Source organism: Arctopsyche grandis, chromosome 6, assembly GCF_051622035.1.
Source record: "Arctopsyche grandis isolate Sample6627 chromosome 6, ASM5162203v2, whole genome shotgun sequence".
Classification (NCBI taxonomy): Eukaryota; Metazoa; Arthropoda; class Insecta; order Trichoptera; family Hydropsychidae; genus Arctopsyche; species Arctopsyche grandis.
In genome coordinates this window covers 13,219,419-13,232,561 of record NC_135360.1, presented here as the reverse complement: position 1 = coordinate 13,232,561, position 13,143 = coordinate 13,219,419, and the positions used below count along the sequence as shown (strand labels likewise).

Sequence of the window (13,143 nt, the reverse complement as noted above, 5' to 3'; positions counted from 1 at the left end):
ACACCCCCTTACAACCAATACTTACTAATAATCTCACATCGACTAAAAGTTCAAGCAACTTGAGACAAACGTATCTATTTATTTTACAATTCTTTTATAAATACTATGCAACATGTAATCTGTCCACAATCGCTTACGTCTATCTCCACAGAGTTCCGAGCATCGCCCGGTAAAAGTCGCTAGTATCTTATATATACATATAATATAAAACAAAGCTATGTATATACTACATACATTGTATAAAAATAAATTTCTGATTGACCATCGTTAAATATTCAAATCAATTCAATTAAAATAAAGTTAATAAAAAAACAAAAGAATGTTATGAATACTGAGCGAAACCGAGTAGAATCACTAGTATTATTAATGTACATGTACGCATTAGGGATTGTCAGTTTTCATAAACACGTATTTTTTTTGCAAAATTTGCGACATTCGACAACCGGTTTTTACTTTATCTATGTACGTAGTAACAATCGATAAAGTTTTGTGATCATTATATAATTACAAAATAACAGATAATTAGAAAAATTTTAAAATCTTTTAAAACCACGAAGAAGAGATAATACCCAAAATTACCATCCTGGAAGTGAGACGAAGGACTCGGTTTTGGAAGGATTTGAAATAGGCATTTGAACATAAACAATAAATAATTTAATAATTTTTTTTGTTTTATTTGACATAAGACGATAACATTAAAGTCGCTTGTGAATGACGGCCTATGTTCAGCGCGCTCCCTCGATTAGTTTTTACACCTTAATTCTGGTAATTGGCAAGACATCTGCATGAGTGATATCTTAAAAGAAAGGGTACTAAACAGGCTTGTTTTTAAAAAGGTTTTACTTGTTAAAATATTTTGTTATTTTTTAAATACAAAACAATTATTAGATTTTTCCTACTTGACAAAAATAGGAAAAATTTTGAAAACTCCTGGAGTCTCTATTATTTTTCGATTCGAAATTTAAAGTCGATTAAAAAACTTTTCCTTCGTCCGTTGCACATAACCTAAAAGATATTGAAGTCGAATGACGAACTGATTCGAATTCAGATGAAAAATTATTAGTAGTGATAGAAAATCAGAAACATTTAAAGGACATTCAATGCCATAAAAATTTTTGCCGACCTTATCTCCCATCACGGTACGCCATCATTCTTAAATTATATGGAAGAGTTAAAAATTATAGAGAATAATGTCCGAAATGGCTTATCACTCTTCAACCAAACTCAATACATCTTAAAAACCAGGGTACAAAATCAATCGAGACACGGTAGTGGAAAATACACAAGAACTTAATACAGAAGAACTTAAAGAAAACAAATGCGTTTTATATGAGACCATCAATAAACCCAATATAAATTTAAAATTTAAGAAAAAAATCAAAAGCAAGGGTCGTCCCAAAAAAAAAACGAAGCAAACAACATTTAATCGAAAATTAAAATAAAAAGGTAATATTGCCATTTTTTACTAATAAATTTGTACTAATAAGATTTAATTTGTCCTTTGCTAAGATTATTTTTTTACAGATGAAATATTCGTTGTGTGTTTGTCCATTGGCAATTTTAATAATTAACAACTGGCATTATTTTATACAACTTTAGTGTAAATCATGAAACATTATTTTTGTTTTTTTTTTAAATTTTTTTTTAAATTTGTTTTTGATTATTGTAAACTGTCTTTTATGAAATAAATAAACTTTATTTATTATTGTAATATTTGATTTCTAAATTTACTCCTAAGCATAAATGTAAACTCCCAAAATATCAAGCCAAGAAAAAGTTTCATATGTACTGTACCTACAAATAGTCAATAATTGGTCCAAAATTTCACTGTAATATTATGGTAGCAGTGCAAAGAAGCATCAAATAATTGCTTTTTGAATGGTTTTGTTGACTTTTAAAAAGTTTATACCAAACGTCAAATGTTGCACTTTTAGGTTATGTGCAACGGCCGAAGGAAAAGTTTCTTAATCGACTTTAAATTTGTAATCTTATAATTTATTAATCTTATATCCTAATTCTTAAAATATTCTTATGTACTATGTACTGTATGAAGAAATAGCCAATAATTCGTCGATACTGTATGTACAAATAGACACGTCCATAAATTTAATAAAAAAAAGTGAATATTAACATTAAAATAATATAATACTATGATTACTAACAAAAAATTAAATTAAATTGTAAAACAGAAAATGATCAGTAGATCAGTAGCTATTAAAATAGATGTAAGATTTATTGTGAACATAATTTCGTAATAATAAAAAGCATTTAAAAATCAAACGCTGTTTATGTTACAAATACTGAGCGAAGCCGGGTAAAACAACTAGTAAATAAATAATAAACAAATAAAGAAGACGAATATTAATACAAAAATATAAGCATCACATTCTTCAATTCAGATGAAATACCTTTATTTAATAGTTTTTATCGGATTTAATATGGCTTCTATTAGATATTATTAAGTCTGTCAGTGCTTGGATTTCTTTAGAAATATTAAAGTAAAACCGACAACCGGCTTACACCGGTTTTATTAGAATACATATATTCAATACCGAAAACCAGTTTTTTCAAAAGTCGGTTTTTGAAGTAACCCTAGTACGCATACATAATATTGAGGTCATAATCAATGACAATGGTGACATTAAAGGGTAGGCACAAGACAATTTATGAAGAACCGTTTCGACAGTCAAATTAGATAAACCGGAAAACACTGAAAGCACTGCACAAATATAAATAATAACAGCGCATGATCGGTTTTAATTGCGGTCTAGATGCAACCAAAAATACGAGCGATCCAACAGTAGATATTCATTTACATAAGTATAATAGATACATACATATGTACATAGATAACTAAACCGTGTGTTCATCTCGCTCATATATTTCCGCAAGTTCATAATATTTCCGCAACCCCCTTCAAACATAATTCCTAGATTACAGCGTGTGCAATATTAGAACAAAAATGGCCAACATGTAATCCGCGAACGCATTCGTTATGAACTTGCAATAAATAAGAGAAGACGCATCGAAGATAAGGTTGATCGTGTGGGTTACAGCGGTAGTTAATATTCTCCAATTTTACATACGTACATACATATGCATATACATATGTATGTTTCGTATTTTCGTGTGTGCGTCACGTACGTCACTGGTCCCTATGGCCATCAACAGGTGCTGTTGTAATTGAGTTTCAGCGGGTTTGTCGGTGTTGGTGTTGGGGCGCCATATAAGGGCGGCAACGCGGCTGCACCAGCATAGTGCTCTGTCGACCGCTGCCTCAACTGCACCTCACCGAACTACGGTAACGACCCTCAAGATACTTTTTTTATTTTATTTTATAAATCATCGAATTATACTGTCTTATATTTAATGCAATTGATAAATAAAATTCAAGTTTCAAGAAATTCAAAAAATGTTAGAAGTTACCATTTATTTCACTTTTTTTTCCTTTTTTCGATAATGATTGGTTGATAGAAAAAATTTATTTATTCTGAACCGTTTTCACTACACTACAAAATCTAATTATATATTATCAGAGCATAATATATTTCCATATATGTATGTAATTGGAATCACTAATAATATTTTTTTAATTCAATACTACATATATACATATATGTATTTTGTATTTATTATCTGTATATTATTTATATGGACGATGGGGATTGCACTATTCTCCCTATCGTCTGGAATAAATAAAGGTATTATTATTAATGAATTTTGTTGTATTTTAATCTAACTAAACGGTTTAAATTTTCGCGTTATTTTAAAATACTATTTCGTACAAAAAAAAAATCATATTTAGTTGTATAAGATCGATTTACATACATATGTAGATCAGTTTGACATCATGTAAATAACTTCCATTTGTAAAAATTTTGATCTGCGGTAAACTATCCAAAAAGCTATCAAGTTGTATACGATCGAGTTTGCATTTTATCAAATTTATTAGAAGATGTAATTGAGAAATGATTCTTCAACCAATATACATATGTACGCATTTAAGCATAATGTTTTTGAGATGTTAGGTGTCTTTTAAATTATTAGAAATTTCAAGTTTTCAAGATTTTTCAGATGAGATTTCAGATTACAGTTATGTACTGTTTCACATTTCATTTAAAATTGCCAATTTCCTATCTTTGTTTTTTTTTTCGGAAATAAAAAAAATGTTTCAATATGTAATTGACATTCGATGAACTCGTATTTTGAGCAAAGTGACATTCGAGCAATTTTCCTAGCAGCCAAATAACTACATATGTACATATGTATGTACATACATATCACTCATTTGAGTGATGTTTCTGTATCAGATTTACTCATTTCAGTTTAGGAATTAGTATACACATGTTATTTGGGCAAAATTTTCGAGATATTGTTTTTAATCAAAATAAATTATTACGAATGATTCTAATTTTAGAGCGTAGTTTATTTACTTTAACTTCAAAAATCAGATCCCAAATGCATACAAATTTTCTGTCATTTTTTACTATTTCTTATTTTTTATTGTAATGGTTTTATGTAAGATAAATTCCATTAACATATTTTTTTTTATAATTATTCTTTCATATTGATTGGTCTTTAGAAATTGATAAAAGCTTACCGGTTTATTTAAAAAAAATTACTATTTAAACAATACAATGATTTACAAGCTTAAAATACTATACATTTACATTTGTTCAAATTCATGTTTTTTAATTGATTTCGAAGATCATCAACAACTGTAAGATGAAGGTGACGAGCGCTTTCAACGGTTTCACCACGATCGTCATTTTAGGAATCATCGTTGTCCTATGCCTGGCTGAAAGCAGTGCAGGTAATATAAAATTTTATTTTATATCAAATAATTTACACGATACTTAATCATTCCGATTGCACTTCAAAATATCAATAATTTTATATTAAAATAAATAAATAAAAATATATTTATAAAGAAAAGAGCGATTACATGAAATTTAAATACTTAAATAGATTCAGAAATCCCATTCAAAATCAAATCAATAAAATTAACATTCCACTTATTAAAGGTTTTCGTCTTAAAATAAATTTTAATCTTTCTTTTGTGCGCCTGAGTAATCGCCAATTTGTACAAAATATATAAACCTTCCCAAAAACAAAAGTGGACAAAAGAGCGTGGCAATTGTTCGATATTAAAAAAAGGCCAAACAGTAATTCGATAAGTCCATTGTATGTTTTGTATTCAGATATAAATAATCACCCTGCGTAATGAAAGCCACCGATTATAACGATATCACAATATGTATTCGAAGTTCTATTGTGTAATTTAACGCTAATTCTAAATGTTATATAAACGCGCAAAAGTTTATCAATTATCGATCATGAATACATTGCTTATATGAATCCAACATGTTCGCGGTATCAAAGAAAACCACATAGTTATCTTTTTAATGAGTGGTAAATTTTCCGCGTGGATTATCCCTTAGATTAGTTACGATAATGTTACGCTATTATTATCGTCCTGGAAAGAGGTGCTTCAATTTGAAGTACATATGTATGTACATACATGTACGTTTAGTTGCTGTAAATAATAAAAACAACAAAAAAGGGAGCAAATATACAGAAAAAAAATTAAGAGAGATTTTGATTTATAATTTCATCATCCACTGAAAAGACATTAGTCAAAAGTGTGATTTTATAAATATATAGATGAAAATTACCTCAAGAAAGAACATGATGTTCATTTCAGAAGTACTGAACTGAGTAGAAAATCTTTTATCATTACATAGGTTCGTGTCTGATTTGAAAGTAAACTTCAAAAGATCATATTTTAATGAATACACATTTATAGTCACAATCCTTCTAGTCCAATCTTGTCGATTACATTTTTATAGAAAGAGCTTGGCTTATCTTAGAAAAGTTCACGAGATGATTTTTGACACCTTCCACGCAATTAAGATTTTTTCCATTCCAATTATTCTGTAGAGACTGGAACAAATGAAAATCTGAAAGAACGATGTCTGGATAATACGGTGGATGCTGTTACTATTTTTATCTTTAAGAACTCGATTATTTATTAAATAGTTAAACTTTTCACTGGTAGTTTGAAATTGATTGAAAGTCCTTCAGATTACTTCCAGGCTGATTTAGAATGTTCAAGTGAATATTTAAAAAAATGGGCTTACGTTTCTACAAATAGACGTTTCAATAATTTTTTGATTGTATAACATATGTTAAAATTATCTTAAATATAGGTAAATATGTAGGGTTTGTTGGTTACATCGAAAACAAATCAAGTTTCTATGACGACGATTCGATATGGTTTCGATTTGATATTTTTTTTTTTCGATTCAAATAAATTTAATAAAAAAACAAATGAATATTTACTATTAGATTCGCCACGTTTAAGTTGTTTATATTATAAACACTGAGCGAAGCCGGGTGAAACAACTAGTATATCACAAAAAAATTGGGAATATTTTCTGTCCAAAAAAACTTGATAATATCTTTGATAACGATAAATTTAATTTCAAAACTTTCAACGTGCAAAAATGTGAAAAGCACTGTTTAAAACACGACTGAGAAATTATTAGATTTTGTAACAGAAAAAAAAACAAAACAAAGAAAATAAAATCAGTGGAATGCCTTCGGGAAAATCCCTTGTCAATTGATAACTTTTGTATCCTAAAGATATTTCTATTCAAGAGGTATGTCGTTTTGTTCGTTTTCGCACTTTTGTACGTGATATGAATGCACGGAATTCTCATTGAGTAGAAAAGAGTGAGTAAACTACCTACATAAAGTTAGAAATTCGAATACGAATACGTATTACATAAACTGTTAAATCAACGTATATGAATTCAATTACAGTTGACTTTCCAAAAGGAATTTGAATAATAATTTGTTATTAACGTGGCAATCATACAAATACTTGATGTGCGTATTTATGTTTCAAAAGATTTACTTTATTTGATAGGAGGGTAGGGTGAAGCTTACTCTATAAATATAATTTAATAATCCTAGTTAACAATCGGATTTTGATTTCGATTTCTTTTGATTTCATCATTGAGTCGATTTTAAACGGAATTGAACATCAATAATTCAATTGTATCTCTCCAATCTAAGCTTAGACAAGATGAAATTATTCCATTCATACCTATACATATTTATTTATTTATTTACATATTAGCCACAGTGACATTACAGAACACTCTAACGCGTCACTGTGAACAGACATATGTACATCCATACATATAAGCATAATACAAATACGGTGCTACTTTAGTATGCGGTCTACCTTAGCATGCGATCTACCTTTGAATCACAGTCGACTATTTTTTTTTATTTGTATCGTAGCAACGAAATGTTTATTACAGTTTTTTTCCTGCCGCCCCATAATGTTGTCGAAGCATGTCTATCAATATATCGTCAGCAGATACATATCGCTTAACCAAATCTTAAACGAATAGGGCCAACCTTAACTTAACCTAACCTATTCTGACCCTTAAATAAGTTTTTTTGCGTAAATATTGAAGAAATAAAACTTAAAAAAAGAGATCTTAGCAGCCAACACCTATTTATTTAAGGGTCAGGGTAGGTTAGGTTAAGTTAATGTTGGCCTTATTCATTTAAGATTAGGTTGTTAGGGTCGTTATTATTCAGTCTCAGTATCACACGCGATAACTGAGACAGTGAGACCCCATATTAAAGTAAAAACGTGAAGGTATTTCGCATACTAAAGTAGATATGTGAAGGTAGACCGCATACTAAAGTAGCACCACAAATACTATATATAAGCAAATTAGCGAGACATCTATGTACATACATATATGCTATGGATACTAAATATTTGAAATCATATTGAAATAGTGGTGACATAGTGGGTAAGATGGATTTTTCCAATTTGATGGAGAAACCGCTTCAATAATGAAATCAGATAAATTGACAAACTCTGATAGGAAACGATCGACTTGGAGTCACAAATATCCAAGTCTGACCAGCAGCATTAAAGATTATACTCAGAATAAATTATTTTCAATCGAGGTCAGCTCATGGGATCGAGCCCGGCAACCTTTCGGTGCTTAGTATCAATGCAACCATCAATGCAACTGAGCCATGCTGATGGCTTTGAATTAAATTTAAATTAAACCTATAATATAGGGAACATTTTATAAGAATCCTTATTTTCCAATCAATTCTTAATTTTATAAATTTACAACACAAAAAGTGAAATTGTGTATAACTTGTTGGGTAGCGTTTTATTATAATTAAAATATAAAAAAAATAATTTAAAATTTTAATTCGACTCATTGTGTAACGCCCGAATTTTCCAAAAGTCCTCGTATTTTTCGCAAAGTAACGGTAAAAATACCAGGTTTTGTAAATTAAACATTTTCTATGAATTACATTGAAAATTGAAATACAGCTTTTTTACATTTGTCTTCAACTATATGAGTTATCAGATCAGTATTTCTAAAACTGTATTCAATTTTGTATAAAATTTATATATGTACATATCTACGTTTCAATATATTTTCACGTAATACACGACATCATTTTAATGAATAATTCAATTTTTGAATTACATACATTGTATGTATGTATGTATGCTGCGCAAAAAAAATCGATAATTTCGATATTGAGGATTTGAAATCATTTCTGAATATTATTATTTTGGAGTATTATCGATAAATTCTTCGGAAAAAGTCGAGCTTTAATCGATATTTTGGATAAATTTATAATATATTGGTATAATTTATATATATGAATGAAATTAAATACTTTTTATTTGTATGAAGCTTCAAGGACGTAAAACCACACACGTGTGTTTTAAGGGCCTTTGAATAAAGTTTTATTAAAAACACATTGTATGTGTTTTGGTTCATAGTGAGTTAAAGGAAGCAGAAGTTCTCACATTAGAGTGAAAATTACTGAGATTTTAAATAAATTAGAAAACATGATGTTGGCAGTTGTTCTATAATAATAATTTGAATATTTAGTATACAAATGAATAAAACAATTAAATATTTTGAATAAAAATGTGACTCACATATTTCAGCGTCTTCTTGGTAAACGATTCAGTATCATTATTTGTTTGATCAAAATGGAAACCAATTACACAATTTATAACGCGGTTTAAAAGTATCTAAATACTTCCATGTCAATGAATAAGTTTCAATTAAAAAAAAAGATTAAATCAAATAAAATCGTTTTTACACCTCTCCATTTTCATTATAAACTATTAATTGTTTCGAAAGCTACATCAGCTCACTCATAATTTAATTACACTATTGAAAGAACTGAAACTATTACACTTACGAATACTAACGAGCAAACCTATTTTTCTCTACCTTTTAAAATAAACAAACGAAGACTGTTTGATTTGTCAATAAATGGCGTTTAAATTCAAAATTTCGAATTATCGAATACTTTTCCGTTTATTTAAATCGCAATTCAACAAAATCGTATCGGTTTCGATTTTGTAGCCATATCTGTTTGACAATACACGTTTTCGATTTACGCATGTTTGGGTAACACTCGTAGATAATTGCGTAAATCTTAATACGTTTCACACACACACACACATGTTTCAACGTATTCGGGATATTTATCTATTTTCAAAAAAAAAGAAGCGAAAGCTCGCTTTAATGCCAAATGCCACATTAAAGGCGTTCTTTTGATTCATAATAATGTTTACTTGGACCATTATCATCTGTCATTCAGTTCCGAAATACACATGTATATTTTATTTATGAGTTATCTGTAATATGTACATATGCACTGTGGGATAAGTAAACTATGAATGTAGGTACATATTTACATGGATCATTTTCATGGATTTTATATCAGTAGTTCTTCATTTTTTATATATATGTATACGAGTCATAATATCCCCTATATTATGTATAATCAATCTACTGATAAAACTTTATATTCCAAATATACATAATACATACATATGTTTGTATATTGATTGAAATCTCAGCTCAAAAAACTCATTCACAAAACAACAATGATTGATTGATGATTTTTTTTATCTACATATATATATATATATATATATATATATATATATATATATATATATATATATATATATATATATATATATATATATATATATATATATATATATATACATATTTATATGTTTTTGTTTTATTTATATTTATTACTTAAAAAAATATATTTTACCATGATGTTATTACGGGTGTTAGCAGTGAGCGGCACCCAAGGTATTAAACTAGTATATATATAAATTTATTTTCTATATATATATATATATATATATATATATATATATATATATATGTACTTATATATATAAAATTTAATGTCTGTCTGTGTGTCTCGAATAGGCTCCTAAACCACTGAGTCGATTACAATGGAACTTTCAGGATTTGTTGTATGCATGTCCGGGAATATTACTGTGAAAAAAAACACGGGAAAAAATGGGAACGGAAACGGGAAAAACGGGAATGAGGGTCATTCGCTATAATTTCAAATTTTTTCGCGTCGCGACCGAGGTGTTCGCTGCCTGCGTTGTTCCGACAAATGGGAACGGGAACTAGTTTTAATTATAAAAATAATACCAATAAAATACATCAATATTTTTTTTTCAATTAAGCTTTAATCAACATATCAAAATGCCGATAAGAACCTACATGTTTACAAATAAAATGATTTACAAATTTACAAATAAAATGATTGATGAAGGAAATGGTCATCCTGAAGTTTATATTTTAATCTTACACGGATTCGGGATTATTTCTGTAACAATTTTGATTTCAGATATAAAACAACGAAATTCTGGAGACAATACTACCCCTGAGACAATTGGTGCCACCAGAACGAAAAAATGTAATAGTATTAGTAGTTTAATTTTATTGAAAGTTCTACATACATATATGTGACATTCATCACGTTTGTTCATTATGTCAGAATGTAATCATTTACAAGTTACTGCATCTTAACTCAGCATTTTCATTGTTTTTTATCGAAACATTTTATAGAATTCGTCAAAGAATTGATTGATAATTGCATGTTTATTGTTGAATTTCAATATTTTCAAATATTCTAATATTTAGATACTCTAAAATATGCTAATATTTAGAATTTTTGACTTTTCAGCGAATTCATGCCTTCAATATGGACATTCGTGCTGGGGAGGTAATCTGTTTATTTTTATACGCATGTTTTACATTGGATTTATTACATATATGAATTCATTACACGTACTAAACATTACTTTACAGGTCATGGTAAGAGACAAATGCCAAAAGAATTCCAACGACAGGCTCCCATTTCAGACGATTGGTCTTTGCTCAAAGCATTGTATCCCAGTTTCAGGCGGTCACCCTTATCAGAAATGGCTTTCATCCTCAATGTAATATATTTAAGATAATATTACCACAGTAGTGACAATATTAAGTCGCAATTCATATTTGTGATTACTTATTGGAAAATTATCGATTTTTAGCGTTCACCCGTCGAAGTCGCTAATGAAATAGCAATGCTGCGACGTGCTGCAAACTTAGGAAATTCAGATGATGGAAATGAAAGACGCAATATCAAGTAAAATTTTACATATATACATATTTATGGTCAAAGTGATAAATTTATTTATTATTATTTAAGTGTCAATCTCGCCCTACCAGATTACACTCAATTTACCAATCAGCTTAGATTAAAAAAAAACTGAAATAGAAAATCAATCCTTATAAACGTGTTGACATAGAAAAACTGTCCAAATAAACGCATAATAGCATGGATTAAATGTGAAAATATATGTATTTTTGACTTTTAAATTCGCTAGATAATACATTGTAAGCAAACAAAAAATTACAATCAATAGAGAAACATTTGACTATTGATCTCAATAATTAATTTGAGCACAGCAATACTGGGTTTTGTAAAATTGTAAAAATTGTGTATTTTTTAAACGCTCATATCTCAAATGAGAGCGATTTAATAAAAATTATTATTATATTTCAATTTAGTGGGTCGAATTAAGTAAAGATTGATTATTATTTTTATTATTTTTGTATGTATAATAGTATATTTTTAATTAAACTATTTTTTATTACAGTTCAGAAAACAATGAAGAACAAGTGGCTCCTAGAAATATGTATTATTTGTCGGATCAAGCAGCCGATTCCGATAACAATTTGTTGCAAATTTTGGTAAAAATTATACTATTATATTTTCATGATGTATTTATTACCAATTACTTAGTTATATAATTTTTATTATATGTTGCAGAATGACAATGATGCAGTTTAAAAATAATTATTTATTTTTATTTGAATGAAGGAGAAAACAGCATAACCAAAAAAATGAAATTTTATTAGTTTATCTTTCGTTATTGCTTTCATTTTGTAAATATCATAACAAATTGTACAAGATTGAAATTTAGCAATGTAAAATAAAACGCGGATATATATATAAAATGGCTGGATATATAGCGTGTGTTATTTTACAATATTTAAACATATGTATTTATATCCACATACATATGTACAGATAAAATTGGTTACCTGTGTATTTTAAAATGAAATAAAAAATAATGTAATTAAGGCAATCGTCTCGTATTTATATATGTATGTAATACAATTAAGTGTAAACGTTATGAATTTGTAAAAATAGTTTTTGTGAATTCAAGTTATAATAAATATTCAATTGCAGCACCATCTATTATTTTCATTGAATTTGTATACATGTCCATCGAGAGAACATTCTGGGTCTCTATTTATGTATTTTGATTTCATATTTTTTGCTTGCCAAATTTTAATTATTAGAAATATAATATTATTTTATTATAAAAAACCAAGTTTAAAAGAATGTTTTATTTTATTTTTTAAACTTATTTTATTTAATATATGCTAGTATATAACATGTATGTTATGTACCTATATAGTAATATAGTAGTGTTTTCAAATCTCGCAATAATAATCTTGGAAACGTCAATTCTACTGACCCCAATGAAAATAACAATAAATATTACATATAGGGGAGGGGCTATTTGGTAGTTTATTTATTTATTTATTTAAATAGGCACACATACGGAATAAAATATAAAAAGAAAGTTGTATAATGAGACAAAAAATAATAATAAACACAAATAAAAATATAATATTCCATTTACAGTGAGCACCACATGGTAATATAAAAAAAGTAAAAATACAAAGG

At 28.0% G+C, this 13,143-nt stretch overlaps 1 protein-coding gene across 1 annotated transcript; it reads left to right on the top strand.

Moving 5' to 3' along the window:
• The first annotated feature begins 3,200 nt into the window (after positions 1-3,200).
• On the top strand, positions 3,201-12,643 carry CCHa1 (neuropeptide CCHamide 1). Its single transcript, XM_077433544.1, has 8 exons — positions 3,201-3,301; positions 4,708-4,813; positions 10,747-10,815; positions 11,086-11,124; positions 11,211-11,341; positions 11,435-11,529; positions 12,044-12,137; positions 12,217-12,643. The coding sequence occupies exons 2-8, from the start codon at positions 4,726-4,728 to the stop codon at positions 12,235-12,237; spliced, it is 537 nt and encodes a 178-aa protein (XP_077289670.1). The 5' UTR covers positions 3,201-3,301; positions 4,708-4,725; the 3' UTR covers positions 12,238-12,643.
• Positions 12,644-13,143: the final 500 nt, after the last annotated feature.